Genomic DNA, 21,743 nt, shown 5'->3' with positions numbered 1-21,743 from the left:
GAGCTCACCATTCTCAGCCCCAGCAGATGGACAGTATTTTGTGAAGTTGATTTTCCTGAAGCTTGTTACAGGGGATATGCTAATTAACATTTGCTGAGCTCCTGCTGTTCACGAAGCTTACGCTGCATAATTCAAGCCTTGAAACTCTGAAAGGCGGTATGATTATCCCTGTCCTACAAACGAGGACAAGATGTGTTTATCCAATCAACAATAAAAACCTGGGCTGGATCCTAGGAATCAAGTTAAAAATAAGACAGACAGACAGACACAGTCTTGTTGACATGCTGAGAACAAGTACTGTGACAGCAGGGTAGCTGGGCTGCTGAGTGGGGAAAGGATTGGAGGGTCCGGAAGGGTCAGGAACCATAGGAGACCAACGAAGATGTGAGGGTTGGTGGACAGGCAAGAAAGGACACCAGGGGCCTGAAAGCAGTAATGAGCCAAGACATCAGCCTAAGTCGAGTTTGCAAAACAACAAAACAAAACGCTCTAAGCCCAGAACCCATCCCTGCATAGCACATCTCTACGCTTAGATAATATTCGCTCTGTAAATCTGTATTTTTGCTCTCCAGTTGTCCTGCCTGCTGGGGGAAACGTATTCTTTTTTGTTGTTTTCAGGTATTGATTTTCATATTCTTAAAATGATAACTGGTTGAATCTTCATGCACTTTTGGTAAATTGGGGGACAGACTTGAACTCCGAGGAGCCTATACACTTGGGCGTCTAACTGTAGCTGAGCACGGCGGGAGGAGGGCCTTGCTACTCCCCCAGTGGCCCTTCCTTTCCTGCACATTATTCCTGGGAGTGCATGCAGACAAGTGGGCGTGCCAGAGGAGATGATCCCAGTTGACTGGTGAAGGTGGCAGCAGGCACCTCATCTCAGCATGCCTTGCCTGCTGGTCTAGCACAAGTTTTCCTTAGAGCTTTGGGACCACTAGGCTGAAAAGCCAACAGGCTATGGAGCCACTGTTAGACAGACATCACGTGACAATCTCTACTTCCCCCAGGGCCTGTGCTGACCATCTGTCATCACTGTGCTCCTATCTCCTCTACAGCAGTGGTTCAGCTGGTTCAGCTGCCTAGCAGAGTAGGGAGCTCCTTCACACATGCATGAGGGGCAGCAGGAACCTGTGAGCTTCCATGGTGGACCCTTAGAATAGGGAAAAGACCTGAGCGATGAGTCTCTACTGGAACCACCTCTCAAATGTGAAACACAAGAGCCCTAGGTGCTGGGGGATAGAATCCTATTGGAGCTAACGAAGAGGTGGCCTGATACAAAGAGGGGAGCTCAAGATTTGAGGTCAGGGTTTGTGATGCATCCTCAGCCCTGACCCTAGATGCAGGCCTTGATAACCCAGGCTCAGTTTCCCCATCTGCAAAATCAGCTGCAACTATATCAAAGGGTTATTTAATGAGCTTGTCTGTTATCTAATAATCTAATTTATCAATCAATCAATCATCTATTTATTGTATCTATCATCTACCAATCTATCATTATTATCAATCTATTATCTGTAGAGGGCACAAGGTCCTTGTGCTCACAGCCAAGCACTAGGGAGAGCAGGAGTGTTAAACATGCAGTGCTGTTTCTTCAACAGAAGAGACAGATAATCTGCTTTCCACCTGGGAGGAATGGGTGGAGTCAGTAGCCTGGTGACCCGCTACCCGCTACTGTAGAGCCAGGCCACACCTGACTGCCACAGACGATTGTTTGTCCCCGACTCTCCCTCCCTAGACTTTCATCTTGAGCATTGTTTCTCAGTCAACAGAACCCACTCTTATGGGAAATGTCACATGTACTGTACAACAGTCTCTGTGACCTCTGTGCTATCTGCAGGGCCAGGCCACACCTGACTCCCACAGACTTCTATGTTTATCTCAGTCATTCTCCCTAGACCCTTACCTTGAGCATTGTTTCTCAGTCAACAGAACTATCTTTATGGAAGAGATAATGTGTACTTTGTAAAGAGTTCCAATGTAAACATGTCTTAAGTTTTGTTGTACACACAGGATTGAGTTAATTATCATCAGAAAACTTTTTTTCCAAAAGTGTGCTGTGCTTAAATATAGCTACAATAAACTGTTGGTTCTAGAAGCTTGAACCAACACTGACTACTGAGTGGTGTTGAACTGGATTTCCTTCTTGGTTCACATAGATCATTACTCTGCTGGCCGTGGAGTTTGCAGAGACTCCCCATAATCAATCTGTCTGTCTGTCTGTCTATCATTTACCAATCTATCATCTACCTATCACCTAGCATTCATCTACCATCTATCTATCCATCATCAATCAATCTGTCTACCTACCTATCATCTATATATCTATCTACAACATACCAAGGGGATACTCAACATGTTACTCTCTTCCCTTCATTGGTGGCAGACAGGGATATTCAGTATCAACAAGCTTTGAGAAGCTTTAGAGAGAAAGCCGGCACAGAGGGCAGAGGCAGAGTGGAATGGGGGCCATCTGTGACCCCTTTCTGCTGGGGGTTGGCTTATCGTCCATGCTTCTCAAACCACGTACCTAGGAGCTCAGGTTTGCTTGTAAGGAAGAGAAGGAGTCTGGGGCTGAAGACCCAGGGATTGGGTTTTGAGATCCTGAGAACAGGACCAACCTGTTTAAACACAGGGATCCCATATAAAATTGGTTTGAAAAGGAATCGGGCTGAAATAAGCAAATTGGGATCTAAAAATGGCACAGCCAGAGTCCAGATGGCCACTTCCAACACAAAGCTCCTGTACCATGGATAGAAGTCTCTTCGCTGCTTTAAAGAGGGGATAGTGCATAATCCCAAACCATGGGCAAAAAGAAAGGAAGAGGATGACATGCTTTTGCTCAATGGGAACAGGGAAGGTCATGGGATGGAAGACTCAAAGATGAAGGACAGCGGGAGACATGGTGTGGATGACTTCCTTGATTCCTTCCTTGTTCCTGGCAAGGACTGGGACAGTTCTTTTTTTCTCTCTTGAGTACATGGGCTGAATACTGTAGAGGAAGCTTTCTGAGGCCCAGAACATCTCTATACAAACACACACACACACACACACACACACACACACACACACACACACACACACACTGCAGCTGCAGCGATGTCTGCACGTGTCTCCTGGCACTTACCTTCTTTAGCTCCTCTTGGACACCCTGGCTGTTCTCCTCACAGGAGAGGCTTTCCTTCGGGTTCTTGGGTTCAGTCTTGGGCTCAGACTCCTGATCCTCCCCAGAAGAAGTCTCCTTTTCGCTCATTTTCATGGCTAATTCATACAATCTGTTTCTCAGCTTCTCCTCTGCAGAGTCTGTGCTGGTCCGGGAATTCTGAGCCTCGATGCTGATGTCTGTCTCTGACATGTTGTCTGACACCTGTGTGGAACCAGATCAGGAGATAAAGGTTCCTCTGAGGAGTTGGCTGCGGCTGTCCACAACAACCCCCAGGTGGAGGAAGCCCAGGGCAGCGACCACTTTCCCTGCTTGATTTCCACTTTGCTTAGGCTTTCTTTAACATATTCAACACTTAGGTAAAGAGTTTAGGTAGATGAGCATCACACTTAGAATAGTGTTTGAATCTATGATTTTGTGTATGTGGGTGGGTTGTATATGAACCATGGACAACTTTAGCTATTGCTCCTTAGTGTCTTAGTCACTGTTCTATTGTTGTGAAGAGAACCATGATCAAAGCAACTCTTATAAAAGAAGGCATTTAATTGGGTTTAGCTTACAGTTTCAGAGGCTTAATCTGTTATCATCATGGTAGGAAGCAAGGCAGTGTGCATGCAGGTGCTGGAGAAGTAGGTGAGGGCTGCATCCTGATCAGCAAGCAGAGAGTGTGTGAGAGAGCCTGGGCCCTGAATAGGCTTGAGTATTTGAGACCTCAAAGCCTACTCTCAGTGACACACATCCTCTAACAAGGCTCTGAATCCTTCTAATCAGTTGAAATATCGCCACTCCCTGGGGACTAAGCATTCAAGTATGTTAGCCCATAGGGGCCATTCTTATTCAAACCACCACACTTAGTTACAGCTTACCCTGTTTGTTTTTGAGACAGGACCTCTCTCACGTGCCTGGAGCTCCACAGGTCTCTACTTTATTCCCTTCCCTGAGACTTCTATTCTGAGATTTGGAATTCCCTGCCTGTGCACCTCTGCCCTGGGTTAGCTCTGACTACCTCCTTGGGTCCAATTCTCACTTGCCTGGAGCTCACAAAGTAGGCAAGCCCCAGGGACCCAACTGTCTGGCCCCAGAACACCAGGACTCCAGGCATGCACCCATACCTGGCTTCTTTCTTCCTTCCTTTTTTTTTTTTTTAAATCCTGGGGTTGAACTCAGATCCTCCTACCTACTGTAAGGCAAGCACTGTATCAGCTGAGCCATCTCCCCAGCCCCAAATTCATTCTTTTTCATTCTCAGGTCTCTTGTGCTCCCAAACTGGCAGCAGTCCGGCTGGGCAAGCTTGCCTGGTTCTCCCACCAGCCACCTCCTGGCAGAAGAGACCAAAACCTTCTTCATGGATTCAAGGTGCTTTTAGGTGCAGAGAGGATAGTATACAGGGGAAGCAATGAAGGAACCCTGCAGAGGACAGTGTGTAGGGACCTGCATGTCTCATAAATAGACAGGGAAGGTTTCCCTGCAGAAGCAGTGCTTGAGCTGGGACTTCAAGTGCTGCCATCATCCAGCTCAAAAGAAAAAAGGCAAGATGAGTATTCCAGAACTGATGGGGCAGGGTCCGTGCGCATGTGTGAGCCACATTGTCATACCCCAGTAACTATACCTCCATTAGTTAAATACCACACCTCCTGGTCCTGCTTTCTACTTGGTGATTAAATGTTAAACTCCTTCTACGAATGTGACTCTTACAGGTGGGGATGGGGTGAGGTGGGGTAGGGGGTGGGGACCCCAGGAGGCCATGAAGATTGTGGCTCTTACTGTGTTCTTGGTTTTTGGTTGTGCAGATGTGTACTGAAATGTCCATTCTCTCTAAATGTCCACCCTCTCCCCCCAAAAGCTTAGGGGATATCATGGAAGAAGGGGGGAGAAGAATGTAAGCCTGGGTGAGGAGAAGGGATGTGGAACTCCATCTTCTGAACGTGGCATGACCACTGCACTCATGAGCCTGTGACCACTGCACTCGTGAGCCTGCGACCACTGCACTCGTGAGCCTGCGACCACTGCACTCATGAGCCTGTGATCACTGCACTCGTCCACTGCACTCATGAGCCTGTGACCACTGCACTTGTGAGCCTGTGACCACTGCACTCGTGAGCCTGTGACCACTGCACTCGTGAACCTGTGACCACTGCACTCGTGAGCCTGTGACCACTGCACTCGTGAGCCTGTGACCACTGCACTCGTGAGCCTGTGAACACTGCACTCGTGAGCCTGTGAACACTGCACTCGTGAGCCTGTGAACACTGCACTCGTGAGCCTGTGAACACTGCACTCGTGAGCCTGTGACCACTGTACTCGTGAGCCTGTGACCACTGCACTTGTGAGCCTGTGAACACTGCACTCGTGAGCCTGTGAACACTGCACTCGTGAGCCTGTGACCACTGCACTCATGCACCTGTGAACACTGCACTCGTGAGCCTGTGACCACCACACTCGTGAGCCTGTGAACACTGCACTCATGAGCCTGTGACCACTGCACTCGTGAGCCTGTGACCACTGCACTCATGAGCCTGTGAACACTGCACTCGTGAGCCTGTGACCACTGCACTCATGAGCCTGTGACCGCTGCACTCATGAGCCTGTGACCACTGCACTCGTGAGCCTGTGACCACCACACTCATGAGCCTGTGAACACTGCACTTGTGAGCCTGTGACCACTGCACTCATGCACCTGTGAACACTGCACTCGTGAGCCTGTGACCACCGCACTCGTGAGCCTGTGACCACTGCACTCATGAGCCTGTGACCACTGCACTCGTGAGCCTGTGACCACTGCACTCATGAGCCTGTGACCACTGCACTCATGAGCCTGTGACCGCTGCACTCGTGAGCCTGTGACCGCTGCACTCGTGAGCCTGTGACCACCGCACTCGTGAGCCTGTGAACACTGCACTCGTGAGCCTGTGACCACTGTACTCGTGAGCCTGTGACCACTGCACTTGTGAGCCTGTGAACACTGCACTCGTGAGCCTGTGAACACTGCACTCGTGAGCCTGTGACCACTGCACTCATGCACCTGTGAACACTGCACTCGTGAGCCTGTGACCACCGCAATCGTGAGCCTGTGAACACTGCACTCATGAGCCTGTGACCACTGCACTCGTGAGCCTGTGACCACTGCACTCATGAGCCTGTGAACACTGCACTCGTGAGCCTGTGACCACTGCACTCATGAGCCTGTGACCGCTGCACTCATGAGCCTGTGACCACTGCACTCGTGAGCCTGTGACCACCACACTCATGAGCCTGTGAACACTGCACTTGTGAGCCTGTGACCACTGCACTCATGCACCTGTGAACACTGCACTCGTGAGCCTGTGACCACTGCACTCATGCACCTGTGAACACTGCACTCGTGAGCCTGTGACCACTGCACTCATGCACCTGTGAACACTGCACTCGTGAGCCTGTGACCACTGCACTCATGAGCCTGTGAACACTGCACTCGTGAGCCTGTGACCACTGCACTCGTGAGCCTGTGACCACTGCACTCGTGAGCCTGTGACCACTGCACTCGTGAGCCTGTGACCACCGCACTCATGAGCCTGTGAACACTGCACTCGTGAGCCTATGACCACCGCACTCATGAGCCTGTGAACACTGCACTCGTGAGCCTGTGACCACCGCACTTGTGAGCCTGTGACCACTGCACTCGTGAGCCTGTGACCGCTGCACTCGTGAGCCTGTGACCACTGCACTCGTGAGCCTGTGACCACCGCACTCGTGAGCCTGTGACCACTGCACTCATGCACTTGTGAACACTGCACTCGTGAGCCTGTGACCACTGCACTCATGAGCCTGTGAACACTGCACTCGTGAGCCTGTGACCACCGCACTCATAAGCCTGTGACCACTGCACTCATGAGCCTGTGACCACTGCACTTGTGAGCCTGTGACCACTGCACTCATGAGCCTGTGAACACTGCACTCGTCCACTGCACTCATGAGCCTGTGACCACTGCACTCGTGAGCCTGTGACCACTGCACTCAGGAACCCACTGCAGCTGTGGTTACCTGCACAAAAGCAAGTCAACAAGACCAGCCAGCACTGCAGCAGGAAGCACTAATGGAACTCTGGATTAAAACAGGGGTGGGGTGGGAAGAGGATTCAGGGTGGGAGGGGAATGTGCAGGGAGGTATCCAGGAGAGTGGGAGGGAGGAGTTGAGGGTAGTTAGGATTGAGATACATTGTATACATGTATGAGATTGTCAAAGAATAATATAGATATTCTGAAGGGTTGAAATGTCCCTATATCGGTAACATAGCATGCCATCTGGGTCTCATGGGCTCATTTTAGTCTTTTGACGTCCCTTGGGGAGTCATTCTATCTATTTTTAAGGCTTGGTATTTCACAGCTCTCATTCTCTCTAAAGAACAAAGGGAAAATTTACTTATTTTTCAAATGGAATCAAACACACTCTATTTTGTAATCACAACGCAGTCACTGGGCATTTTACAAACCTAAAATCTGCAACAGGATCTTCGTAATCTTTTTCTTATCTTGAAACATGTTCTATTCTCTATCTACCATAGTTACTTACCATCACTTTTCACCCATTATTTCTGATGGAGCAAAAATAGACTAAAATAGTAAACTGAAGGAGAGTAGAATCTGCTAAAATAGACCAAGTTAACAAACAGGAGAATGGAGTCACCCAGCAGGATGACTCACTCATGAGAGTCATCCCATTCTGCCTTTTGATGCACACAGCCGGGAATTCAATTTTTTTCCATCAGAGCAAAGAGAACACTGATGGGACAGAAGAAGAGCTCTTCACAGTTGTCAGACAGCTCAGAAGAGGGACCTGGAGTGGAGGGAGCCTGGCAACGGTGAGGGAGTGCAGAGCCACCTGGACCCTGGCAACAGTGAGGGAGTGGAGAGTCGCCTGAACCCTGATAACAGAGGCAGAACAATATGGCTAAGGAAGACCTGTGGTTTTCCTCAGTCAGTTGTCTTAGGTGCACTTTCTCAGACTCAAGCACTGATGAGTGAACATTACCAACACTATTAATAAAGCTCAAAAAGTAGATATTGTATTTCTTTCCCAGTCTCCTAACAGGAAGGGCCTCACCCTCAGCACGGTGCAGTGTGAACCAGACAACTGGCTCTTGTTTTGTGGCGCGCATGCCTGTCAGACTGCTCTAGCCTTTGTGATGTCTGTGCATCAGTTCTACTCGGTACAGCCTGTAACCAGATAATCTAAGGCAGATGTCTACATGAGGATGTTTACAACAAAATCTATGAAACAGAAATTCTGAAACATTGACTCAAAAGAAAGAGGAACCATTGAGATGCCCCTTTGTTTCCTAGTCCTGAGTAAGAATCAGCCCTGAGGACCTCGTGAGATGACCGATGCTCTGTGGGCACTAGGGAAGGAAGAGTTCCTTTGCCTGGGATGTGAGAATAGCAGGGAGGAATGTGCTCTGAGCAGGCTTAGGGAAGATGAGAACATTTCCATATGTAAGTGTGGGGTCAGACACTACTCAGGAGGAAGCAGGAAGACTCAAGATCTGAGGTGTAGAGAATGGCTTGGTGTCATTAGAAGAATAAGGCTCAGGATAGGAGAGTAGAGAGCTTGGAGCAAAGGAGAAAATATGTCTGAGCCAGAATGTGGAGTTGAACAGCAGGTGAAGGCATGGAGCTCTACCCAGAGAAACATTCTTCTGCTGCTTACACCATGAAGCACTCCTTTACAGGGCTGAAAAAGTTACCACGGTTCATGTCTGCCTATCACATGAAAATACAAGAATTAGTTAACGATGATTTGGGCCCACATTCAGCAAAGATGGATTGAGTGCCTACTGTGTGCTGAATCCTGTACTGGCCATTGGGACGTAAAGGTACAGAGTGCCACCATGCCTGCCCCAGGGAGTTTACAACATGTGCCACTCAGGTGAGGGTTTGATGGGACCCAGGACAGCCCTGGCCTGACTGGTGGAGACGGACAGATGATGTCAGCAGAAGGAAGCTTAAAGAATGCATTCCAAGGGGCTGGGGAGACCGCTCAGTCTGCAAAATGCTTGCTGCACAAATATGGAGACCTGGATTTGATCCCAGAGCCATGTAAAGCCAGGCTGTGCATGCCTGTGCTCCTGGTGCTGGAGAGGTGGAGACAGGCAGAGCCCTGAGGTCCTGTGGCTATGAAGACTGTTCTCCACTCAGTCAAGGGGGAGATGGCTTCTACAGAACTCATGGGTTCTCGAAAGGGTCCACCATCACTCCCCCACTTTCTGCCTACGATCAACCCTAGTGTCAAGATGGCCCACGCACAACAAGGATTAAGAAGGGGGTGATTCAATGGGATCTCACTTCCTAGACATGTTCTTGCCATCATCTTGTTCCAAAAGGTAAGTATGGAAAATCCTGTGCCCAATGATTTTGTGGTGGTGGGGGCTCGGCAAATATGGAGTTCCATCCATCCTCTGTGGAAGGCGTCTGGTCACACCAGCTTTACCAGGACCCGCCTTATCCATTTTCTGAACTACCCCATCTCACCCCCATTTCCCTTTTCTTATTATTAGATTTTATTTTTTGTGTTTTCTATGAACAGTATAGTAAATACAGGAATATTTATCTGTTATTAGATATACAAAGATTACTAGCTGCTCATATGGTAAGATTCTTTTGCATTTATTTACTAATGTATGTATTGTGTGTATATGTAGGCATGTGGGCATTCACATGTCTCAGCACACATGTGAGATCAGAGGACCCTGTGGGAGTCAGTTTCCCCATTCCACATCTAGGTTCTGGGGATCCAACTCAGGTCATCAGGCTTGGCGGCAAGCACCTTTACATGCTGAGCTATTTTGTAGGTCCAAGATTCTTAACACATTTTTAGAGAATAATTAGGACCTAGAATGCTGGATGGAACCAAATTTGCCCCAAGAAAACAGCTCCACAAATGAGTACAACCAAAAATAAATCATTGCAGGAAGCTAAAACAGCAGCCGCCAGTGACCCTCAAGTTCCCACCAGTGCAACTCACCAGCCAGCTTCCATGTTAAAATGGTGTTTGGCAAACAGCCTTACACAACCTTGCCAAATCATCTTCCCAAACTGTGGGCAGACCCACAAAAGGATGGCACTCTACCGAGCCAAAAAGGAACAGAAATCAGCTTGTTTTCAGTAAAAGGAGAATTTCTCATTAAACACAAAACCCATAAGAATGGTCAGGAAAACAGGCAGGTAGATCCAGCTGTTCTCTTCCTTGTAAGTAGAATCATTTTTGGTTTCTTCTCTTCGGTACTCCGCCAACCTCAACTCTTGGTTCAGAAATGGCAGATTAATGCATGCCACACAACAAATCAACAGCAATCAAACATAGCTGAGTCTTGTGCTTTCTCATCTGAGAATAAGCCTCGCTTTCAATTCCTTCATGTGCTACATAGAAATAAAATTAATCATGTGCCTATGTGTGGGTATGCGTGTGTGGGTGCAGTGCCTGTGGTGGCCAGAAGAGGGCATTAGATTCTGTGGAGCTGGAGTTACAGGCATTTGAGAGCCATTTGAACCTGGGTCCTGTGCAAGAGCAATAAACACTCCTAATTGCTGAGCCTTGTCTCCAGGCTTGTGTCCAACCATTCTTAGAAGCTAACAGTGAACTCAGCAAGTTAGCATACGAATGGGATTCAGTTCTTTCAGACAGAAGTCATGATCTAGAGAATCATATATAACAAATGCTAAGTCAACTCAAAATTAAGACATATATTAATGTGATTAACAATATGAATAGATTATAGAAGATAACTAACTGGCCAGGCATGGGGCCTCACACTTAGAATCACAGCACTTGAGAGCTAAGGCTGAAGGACTGCTCTGAGTTAAGGTCAGCCTGGGCCACAGTGGGTTCCAGGCCACCTGGGCTCCACGGTGAGAAGACCCTGTCTTACAAACCCAAACCAAACCCCATTCCTGATTACATCATTTAGGGCTCTAGGAAAGGCTTCTTGGTTTTGATAAAAGCTACTCAACTGGAAGCAAGCGGTTAACCTGACTGTGAACCCCTGGAGCAGCAGACCCCACTGTGAACCCCTAGAGCGGCAGACCCCACTGTGAACCCCTGGAGCAGCAGACCCCACTGTGAACCCCTGGAGCGGCAGACCCCACTGTGAACCCCTGGAGCAGCAGACCCCACTGTGAACCCCTGGAGCGGCAGACCCCACTGTGAACCCCTGGAGCAGCAGACCCCACTGTGAACCCCTGGAACGGCAGACCCCACTGTGAACCCCTGGAATGGCAGACCTCACTGTGAACCCCTGGATTGGCAGACCTCACTGTGAACCCCTGGCAGACCCCACTGTGAACTCCTGGAGCAGCAGACCCCACTGTGAACCCCTGGAGCGTCAGACCCCACTGTGAACCCCTGGAGTGGCAGACCTCACTGTGAACCCCTGGATTGGCAGACCCCACTGTGAACCCCTGGCAGACCCTACTATGAACCCCTGGAGTGGCAGACCTCACTGTGAACCCCTGGAGCTGCAGACCTCACTGTGAACCCCTGGAGCTGCAGACCCCACTGTGAACCCCTGGAGTGGCAGACCTCACTGTGAACCCCTGGAGCTGCAGGCCTCACTGTGAATCCCTAGAGCGGCAGACCCCACTGTGAACCCCTGGAGTGGCAGACCCCACTGTGAACCACTGGGGCGGGTCACCAAGGACAGGAAGTTCCCAGATCCTGTTACTTCACAGTGAGCAAGGACTATCACCACTGCAACAAGACAGGAGAAAGGAATGAGTGTAAAGATGGAAAGGAAAAGACTGAAATGTGGCTGGGCTGAGCGAAGTGGTCTACAATCCCAGCTACTTAGGAGACTGAAGGCAGAGAGTGAGTTCAAGGCCCACCTGAGCAACTTAATGAGGGTCTGTCTCAAAACAGAGGAGTTCCTAGGAGAAAGAGAAGGAGGGGGAAGAGAAGGAGGGGGAGATAGCTCTGTGGTGGAGCACTTGCTGGTACAAATGAGTTCATTATTGTAGATAATTAGAATAGCTAAGAACTCCACATGAATAACTAGCAGAATTAACAAAAGATCCATTAGAGTACTAGGTTATAAGGCATAAAGTCAGTACCATTCTACAACAGGAGCTAATCTGAACATGTAACAGATAAAGAAATTCTCACTTACAGCATCATTAAAATGTAAATTAGACATTACTTAACAAGAAAAGTATGAGGGCTTTGAACAAAAGTATAAAAACTTTACAAGTGCCACACAATCCTGGATGGAAAAGCTCAATATTACAGAGACATAAATTATTCCTAAGTGTACGCATATATTCAGCGCAATCCAAGAAAACTTTTTTTTTTTTTTTGCAAATTGAACAGATTTTAAGAAACCAATTATATGAGTGAAGAGCTGAGAGATGCCAAGAGAGTTTTAGAAAATGATGTAAGTATCAACCAAAACAAGACAGGGTGGGAAGGGACTGACACACACACACACACACACACACACACACACACACACGCACGCACACACACGCACATGCACAACTATCCACCAGACAGCAACATGTACTGTAAGGAATTTATAATGAAAACAGTAGGATTTGTACAGATGAATGGTAATAAAATAACTTCATGCCTATTGAAGAAGGCACCTGATGTCAGCAGACACATGGGGGATGACATAAGAATGATTTGGAAACAAAGGAGTAATTTGAAAATAAGCCGGGCTCTTACTTCACACTCAGAAAAGTAAAGTCTACATGAGCCAAACAGATCAATGCAAAAATACAAACCTGTACAGCATCATGAAAAAGGTAGAAAAAATGTATAAGCTTGAGAATTTATGTCATTAAATAATAAAACAATAAAGAAGACAAATAGCAGGGTCTCATGTAGCCCAAGCTGGCCTTGAACTCAACTTACTATGTAGTTGAGATGATCTTGCACCCGATTATCAACTGCTGGGATCGCAGGCATGTGTCAACATGCCTCTTTAGTGTGGTGCTGGGGACAGAACCCAGTTCCTTAAGCAAGCTACGCTAGTACTCTGCCAAGTGAGCCACACACCCAGCCCCAACCACACTGTTATTGAGACAAAAAACAACTTCTTTGTAAAATGTACTTGAGCTGGGTGTGGTGGCGCACACCTTTAATCTCAGCATTTGGGAGGCAGAAGCAGGAGGATCTCTATGGATTTGAAGCCAACCTGGTCTACACAGTGAGTTCCAGACCCTGTCTCAAAACATCAAAATAAAAGATAAATAGCTGAGTAAGATGACAGATAAAACATATAAATGCATTTTTCACATTAAAAAATGTGAACAGTTTTAAAATCTGGGAAGAAACATCTCAGTGGAAACTATGCAAATGTTAACTAAAAAGATTTTTTTTTTTTCACATAGACTTGGCAGAAACTGAACAGACTAACAGTGACATTGTTGGTGACATGTGCAAAACATACCCACCCATACACTGTCATGACTATGTAAACAGCTAGGAGGTCTGAGAGCTTCATTTGACAAGTCTTTAAATTTGCATGGCGACATTCCGTGTGACTGTCTGAAGCCCAGAAGTATGGACCAAATCTTTAAATGTCCATCGCCTTGGGAAAGGATGAACCAGTGGCATCCTGAGTGGGGTTTGGAAGCCACTTGGCCCCTTGAAAAAGTTTGTTATCAGCACCATTGCTTCGAATCGTCCGTGAACGGCAGGAGGTGCCCACACAGAGCCGGATTTGAGGACTGGAGAGGTAGCTCAGCGATTAAGAGCGCTTATTGCTCTTGGAGAGGACAAGAATCTGGTTCCCAACACCCACGTCTGGCCGCTGCATTCACAATTAATTACCAGCCTAAACTCACAGACACACATACACCTAATTAAAAAGACCATTACCATCTTCCCCAAAGACTGACTTTTAATGCGTTTATTGTTGTTTTTGTGTAACAGGGTCTCCCACTGGCCTGGGGCTGCTATGTAGGCAAGGCTGCTTCCAGCAAGCCCCATAGATATGAAGTCTCTGTCCCCAGCACAGGGATTACAAGTCTGCACCACCAGGCCTGGGTTTTTACATGTGCTCTGGGGACGAGACTCGGCCCTTGCGCTTGCCAACTACCCACCGCCCCACTCCTGGTTTCTAACTTTCTACAGTGTATTCCTTCTTGCCTGCACTCTGGGTGGCTGATCCTCTGCTCTTTACACTATCTTACTGAAATCTTTTGCACACAGAATGCCCAGACTGTTGTGTGCCGACCCCTCTGTACTACTTACTGTTGGGAATTAGGGAGTCACAGAAGAAGACGGGCAACATGATGCCAAGCACAGACAGACTTGCTGAGTTAGATTTAAGTGTACTGTATGCATATGAACACACAAAAGTGGCTGTGCTGGATGGTTTGATGTCAACTTGACACAAGCCAAAGTCATCTGAGAGAAGGAAACCCCAACTGAAAAAATGCCTCCATAAGATCAGGCTGTAGGCAAGTCTGTAGTAAGGCATTTTCTTAATTAGTGATTGATGGGAGAGGGCCCAGTCCACTGTAGGTGGTGCCATCCCTAGGCTGGTAGTCCTGGGTTCTGTAAGAAAGCAGGCTGAGCAAGTCAGTAAACACCGCCCCTCCATGGTCTCTGCATCAGCTCCTGTCTTCAGGTTCCTGCCCCTCTGAGTTCCTGTCCTGACTTCCGTGATGAACAGTGATGTGGAAGTGGAAGGTAAATAAACCCTTTCCTCTCCAAGTTGCTTTGATCATGATGTTTCACCACAGCTATAGAAAACCTAAAAAAATGACCTCACACAAAGTACACCCATGGTCATTTTGGGGATATACCATTGAGCTAGATTTTATTTAATTTTTAATTTATGTGTATGTGTGTGACTATCTGTCTGTATGTGCACCATTTGTGTGCAGGCGCCCTTGGTGCTCAGAAAGAGGACGTCAGATCCCTGGAACTGCAGTTATAGGCACCTGTGAGCTGCCATGTGGGTGATGGAACTGAATCCAGGTCCTCTTTAAGAGCAGCGAGTGCTCTGAACTGTCAAGCCATCTCTTCACCCTGTTTGTTTTCTGAAATGGGGGAGGGATCTCATTATCTAGCCCAGGCTAGACTGAAACTCAATATGTAGCACAGGCTAGTCTCTAACACATGATTCTCCTGCCATGCCTTTGGAATACTGGAATTATAGGCATGTGCCACCATGCCTGGCAGGAAATGCCATTAGTATGGTTTAATATTTGTATATTATAGTACATTCATTTGCTTTGTCTTATATTATTTATATATGTCTAAAGTAACAGTTTAAATGTGTAATTTTTATTTTATTTCATTCCTGGAGCCGGGGTAGGGGTGGAATGAGAACTGTCCTGTGAAGGAAACTAAAGGTTTGGACACCTCTGGCAGTGTAGCAGCATCCCCACCTAGTGGGGATGAGAGGGTACTGCTACTTGCTCAAGGTCCCTCCTAGGGGAGGATAGACAGGGAGTGTACCAGCATCTTCTGGATGGCTTCTCCCTACTTGGTTCTGGCCTGCTTGGTTTTATTTTGTCAACTTGACACAGGCTAGAGTCGGCTGGGAAGAGGGAATTTCAGTTGAGAAAAGCCTCCCTAGCTTGGCCTGTGGGCAAGGCTGTGGTGCATTTTTTTTTTTTTTTATTGATGATGATGTGGGGGGCCCAGCTCACTGCACCACCCTGGGGCCAATGGTCCTGGGTTGTATAAGAAAGCATGCTGAGCAAGCCGTGAGGAGCCAGCCAGTAAGCAGCTCCCCTCCATGGCCTCCGCTTGCTCCATCTGAGTTCCTGCCCTGGCTTTCCTTAGGGATGAGAGCTGTGAGCTGACACCTCCTACCCAAGTTGCTTTTGGTCATGGTGTTTCATCACAGCAATAGGAACCCCAACGAAGGCAGGTGACTTTCAAAGACTGATGTGAGTTTGAAGCCACTTTGTAGTAAAGAGGAAGCCTCAGGCACCCTGTTTTGAATCATGCAATGATTAGGAATGTTCCTTGGATATATATGTTGCCTTGGTTTTTCCTTATTTTTTAAAAAGGTAATAATTAACTAGTTTGTGTGTTTATGTGTATAAGAACACATAGAGGCCAGAGATTAACCTCAGATGTCCTTCCTCAAGAACCATCCACCTTGTTTTTGAGACAGGGTTCCTCACCAGTAGGGGCTCACCACGAAGGCCAGGCTGGCCAGGTGGAGACTGCTAGGATTCTCCTGTCTCTGCCTCCCCAGCACTGACATGACAAGTGTGCCACCATGCTTGGCTTTTTACGTAGGTGGGGACTGAACTCAGGTCTTCAAGCTTACACAGCAAGTCCATGACCCACGGAGCCGTCTCCTGAGCCCTGCTTTGGCCTTCTCTCGTGCTCACTTTCTCGTCTTCCTGTCTACTATGAACTGAAGAAGCCCCTCTACCACCCGCCTCTGCCATTCAACGTGTTCTGCTCAAGCCCAGGAGACATACTCACAACTGGAGCCTCCAGAACTGTGAGCCCAAATGAAAACGCCCTTGGGATTGTTTGCCAGGCATTTGTTCACAGTGACAAGAAAGTCTAAGACAAGGACACAGAGGGTTGATGTGACCTGGCTTGGGGTCACTCAGCTGCTTGGCAGCAAGGTCAATAGGGTCTTAGATAGTAGATCCCAAACCCGGGCTCTCTAGGCCACCACATGTGGAGAAGGGTCATCCTACTTCCAAAGCGTGTGTGTGTGTGTGTGTGTGTGTGTGTGTGTGTATGTGTGTGTGTGTGTGCGCATGTGTGTGTTTGCAGGTGAACGTGTCTTACCTGAGGTGTGTGCAGACCCTGCGGATGGGCACCAGGTGAAGACAGCCCTCTGTTTGGCTCCTCTGGGTCCACTCGGGCCCTTCTCCACCTCCTGGCCCTGCGTTCTGCAGCGTAGAGGGCCTCTTCTGGATCACTACTGTCTGAAGTCTCTCCACTGGCTGTCTGGGGGTTGAAATTTACATCCAGCTCTCCCTGGAGGCGAATCTTCTCTGCTGTGGGGTTCTTGGGGGTCTTCCTCTGCAGCCAGGACAGCCTAGCCCGGCGTCCAGCTTCCCGAGATGAGCTAGTGGAGGAAGTCTCTGAATCGGAGCCCATGGCTTCAGGGTTTGAGGGAGAGGTGGCTAAGGGACCTTGGCCAGAACACTGAGGCTGTGCAGGCTGAGGCTGGGATTGCTTGGGCCTGCTCTGGGACAGTGGGCGCAGCTTACTCAAGACCTCACTATAGTCAAAGTCTTCCTCGCTGTCAGAACCTATCTCATCATAGGCAGATGTCACACTGGACGCCACCTCCAGGGCCTGAAAGGTCCCACTCTTCGGTTTGGCCAGCAGGCGGTTTGGGGGCTGTATACCATCATCCTTCAAGGCCATCCAGTTCCCATCAGGACTCTGTAAAACTGGGGCCAGATCTGTAGGTGAGAGGAGAGAGAGAAACCAGAGGTCCATTATCGCTGTAGGAACAATCTGGGCAGCATGTCTTCTCCCATGACTGGTCCCTGTGAGTCTGTGGAGCAACTGCCTTTAGGAAGAGCAGGAGTACACACCCAACTCACAGGAGGTTGAGTGCTCAGCCATAGATGGGTATCATCAATGTCAACTTCTCCCACCCAAGGCTCAGGGAACATCACGGAAGTGTGGTCGGAAAGAGTGTAAGATGGAGAACGGGGAGGAGAGCTGCGGAATGCTGATGTACAGACATAGTGTGGCCGTGGTACACAGCGACTCACAGCTGTGGCCACCTGCGTGAGACCTGCACAGTATCAAGTCCGTCATCGTCCCAGTGCGAGTGGGGGAGGGGTCCCAGGGCCGCACCCCTAGCACAGGAGCTATGGGCAGCTGATGGGTGCAGAGGGAGGCAGAGCCGCTTGTCTTTGGAGATGTGGACCCTGGTAGGATGCTGATGCCCCAGGACTGACTGACCTCAGGATGATGATGATATGGCATAAAATTGGAGGAAAATGGGGTGAGAGGTCCTGGGGGTAGTTGGAAGGAGGTACTGAGGGTGGATATAATCAAAATACATCTTATACATACATAAAAAATTTAAAGGGTAGAAATATTATTAAAACAAAAAGAGTTCTCAGGGATCCCCGGGGGCCTCACAGATGGAGTGAGACTTAGAGGCTTGATCCCTCTTCAGGCCTCCTGAGAGCGGCCCACACTGGTCTAAGGCTGGCAGAAGGGAGGGGGAGAGCCACAACAGCCTGCCGAAGTTCTTGTTCCCTGACATCGGCCACGGGTTTCTCTCTTAGGTCCTCAGTTTCCCCTCACTGATGAGGGATAATTCTACGTCCTGCCCCGAGGACTTTCACAGCCATCACCCCTACAGCCTCACTGGATGGGCACGGAAGTCTATGCTTTTCTTAACCCAGGGTTTTGGAGAGGACTTGAGGCTGAATGGTGTTTCTTGTTTCGGAGGCTGGAATGAAAACGAGGCAGCAGAGAGGCAGCTCTCCCCTTGCCTCCTTTCTCAACTCCAAGGCAGCCCTGGGACCACTATAAGGCAAAGTCCAAGGGAGGCTGGACCCTCCTGAGCTGCTCCCTATGGACCCAAGTCACCTGGGATGACTGAGGGCTGGGCCTCCAGGCCTCACCCACATGCAAGGAGCATCAGGAGAATGTTTGCTGCCCTGTGTCCAGAAGTTCCTTTGGGAGCTACTAGTTCCTGAGGCACAGCAGTTGCTGTGAGGGGCTGCTTCCCTCCAGTGGTGGGCAGAGCAGGCTGAGAGCTTTGAAGGGGCTGTTCGTCAGCTTATACCTGGATGTTAGCCTCTGGACCAGGGCTACAGATCTGTCCAAGACTTCAAGACAAGGGCCCGATTCGAACTACATAAATGATACAGGCTTTCTAATCATATTGCTGCTCCATGGAATAGTGGTCTCCACAGACCATTGTCATTGCCTGGCCATTGCAGAACTCCAGCCCGGAGGAAAGCAGATGCTGGTGGAATGTGTGTTTTCAATCCAGTGACCCAGTTCCACACCAACTGTCTACTGCAACTCACCCTGGCAGAACACTGGATCCTCTTTCCTCTGAAAAACTAGGGCTTTCTCACACCATGAGGGCACTGGACCCCTACCACAGGAAGATGTGACCTGGGGGCCTCCTGGAAGCCTCAGCCCAGGTGCATGGCCCTCCTCCTGCTGCTCCCTACTCTACTGTCCGTCCCTGCCACACTCTGTGGCCACCTCCAGGCCCTCTATTCCCAGAGTCTGTTCTCAAGGCCCTGGCCCCCCAGGCTGGCTTTGCATCCTCTGCCTTGTGTTCTGGCTGACCACGCACATGGCTCACTCAGCAGCCTCCCGATGACAAGGCCTGAGGCAGGACCTGGATCCCAGCCACCTTCTTGTCCAAGAAGTAAATTAGCCTGCTCTGCCCTGGGGACAGGGCTCACAGTGGAAAGAACAGAGGTCTCCAAGCCAGGGCACGAAGAGGTCAAAGCCAGGCAGCAGCTGTAGGGGGCTCAGACTCCCCACTTCTCTCACTGATGAAAAGGACAGTTAACAGCTCCCTGAGTTGTCGTGAGGAGGACAGCAGGAAATGCTTATACCATGCTTGCTCAGAGCAGAAGATTCATGTGTGTGTGCGTGCACATGTGTGTGTGCATGCGTGTGCATGTTCATCGCATATATGTGGGTGTACATGCATGTGGAGCCCTGCAGGTGGTCTTCCAATTAAGTGGCTCTTCCTCCTTTTTCTTTGAGGTAGGGTCCCCCAGTCAAACCAGAGCTCACTGATACGCTCCTCTGCCATGCCAGCTTTGTCTGGGGACTCCATCTCTGCCTTCTGGAGCTGGAATTACAGGCAGCTGTCACGCCCACCAGGCATTTACGAGGGTTCTGGGGATCTGACCTCCCCTCTTCACGCTTGTGTGGCTGGTGCTTTAACCACCAAGCCACCTCCCGGCCTTCCACCTCAGTTTCCAAGACAGGATCTCTCGCTGAAGCTGCATCTCACTGATCCACCTCAACTGGCTGGTCAGAAACCCCAGGGATCCCCGTCTCCTTCAAAAAATTATTTAATCTTTACTTACACATATGTGTGCATGCCTGCTAAGTTTACACTAAGTATGTAGGCACCCGTGGAGGCCAGAGGGTGTCTGATCTACTGGAGCTGGAGCAGTTTTGAGTCACCTGATATGTGTGCTGGGAACAAGAGCCAGGCACTCCGCAAGAACAGTCAGCACTGAGCCGTCTCTCCAGCCCATGCCTGATTTTTTTTTTTTTTTTTTTTTTTTTTTTTTTTTTTTAGATGTGGGATCTGGGGAATTGAACTCAGAACCTCATGCTTGCACAGCAAACATTTTGCCACCAGAGCTACCCCCCAGCCCAAGATGGATTCTCCATAGCTCATTTTCTCACACCCATGTGTAAACAGGGATGCTGTAGTGAAGGGTAAATCCAAGGGCTTGGAGCTGGAGAGATGGCTCAGTGGTTAAGAGCACTGGCTGCTCTTCTAGAGAACCCACGTTCAATTCCTAGTACCTACACTGTGGCTCACAATAGTTTGTTATTCCAGTTTCAGGAAATCTGATGCCCTCTTTGTATGTATATGTGCCTCGACATATACATACAAAAATAAAAAATAACAAATAAATAAAGTTAGAGAAGAGAATTTAGTAAAAACCTGGGGTTCAGGCTGAACCCTGGATGTAACATTACTAGCAGAAGGCTCAGGTCAGAGAATACCCCAGTCTGTTTCCCGGCTTGTCAGCAGGGTTAGAGGGACCCCCCCATTGCTGTCTGTGGGACATCATGACATGGAATATGAAGCCCATAGAGCTGGATACAGTGAGCACACTCAGCTTTCCTCATCTATCAAGTTGATTATAGAAGTGGACTTTAACACCAGATCGTGGACCCATACCGACCCACTCCACAGTTATGCATATAGAAAGCAGGTGTGCATGCTGTTGTCATTATTCAGTGTTGCATATCCCCTTTGTGAAGCAAAGTGGTCTCCGTCAGTGCCGGGAGTGCAGGCCGAGTGGCCAGGGGAGCCAGGGTGCTCAGACACTCCACAAAGCTCCGCAGAGCCAGCAAAGGGCAGCACCGACTTTCCCACAGCAGACCCTGTGCTCTCTCTCCATGCACAACTGTAGCTGGCACCCTGTCAGAGCACTCCATCGGAACTTCTGGCTGCCAGCATTCCAGTTCTTCAGTTGAATCATAACCTAGGTTTAAGACCCATGTTATGTGTCCTGGGCTAAGGCTTGAATGCCTGGGAATTGCCCCCTGCTGGGAGATCATAACTGGGCGGGTATGGTGATATTTTATTTATATTAAAATGTTATTTGTATGTTAATAAATAAAGTTGCCCTGGGGTCAGAGCTATTAGCAAGCCATAGGAAAGCAGGGCAGTGGTGGCGTACGCTTGTAATCCCAGCACTTGGTATGCAGAGCTGGGTAAGTCTCTGTGTGTTCAGGGATACAGCCATTATTGGACACACATGCCTTTAATCTCAATACCAAGCAAGGAAAACCTGGAAGCCTATACAGACAGGCCGTGACGAGGCAGTCATGTGGTTGGGTTTACAACCAATGAGAAGGCAGAACAGGAACACTATATAAAGACATTAACACAGGGGTAGTGAGTTCGGAGAGGTAGGACCACTGCAGGAGG

At 48.9% G+C, this 21,743-nt stretch overlaps 1 protein-coding gene across 1 annotated transcript in view; it reads right to left on the bottom strand.

Moving 5' to 3' along the window:
* The window catches only part of LOC131914549 (rab effector MyRIP-like), a 63,935-nt gene that overhangs the window by 29,638 nt on the left and 12,554 nt on the right, over positions 1–21,743 (bottom strand). The window contains exons 7-8 of the mRNA XM_059267182.1: positions 16,904–17,529; positions 3,125–3,364 (exon numbers count right to left, since the gene is read on the bottom strand). Coding sequence (XP_059123165.1) covers positions 3,125–3,364; positions 16,904–17,529 — 866 coding nt within the window. The remainder of the gene's footprint in view (positions 1–3,124; positions 3,365–16,903; positions 17,530–21,743) is intronic.

This window comes from Peromyscus eremicus, chromosome 7 (assembly GCF_949786415.1).
Source record: "Peromyscus eremicus chromosome 7, PerEre_H2_v1, whole genome shotgun sequence".
Classification (NCBI taxonomy): Eukaryota; Metazoa; Chordata; class Mammalia; order Rodentia; family Cricetidae; genus Peromyscus; species Peromyscus eremicus.
This window is presented reverse-complemented; position numbering and strand designations above follow the sequence as displayed.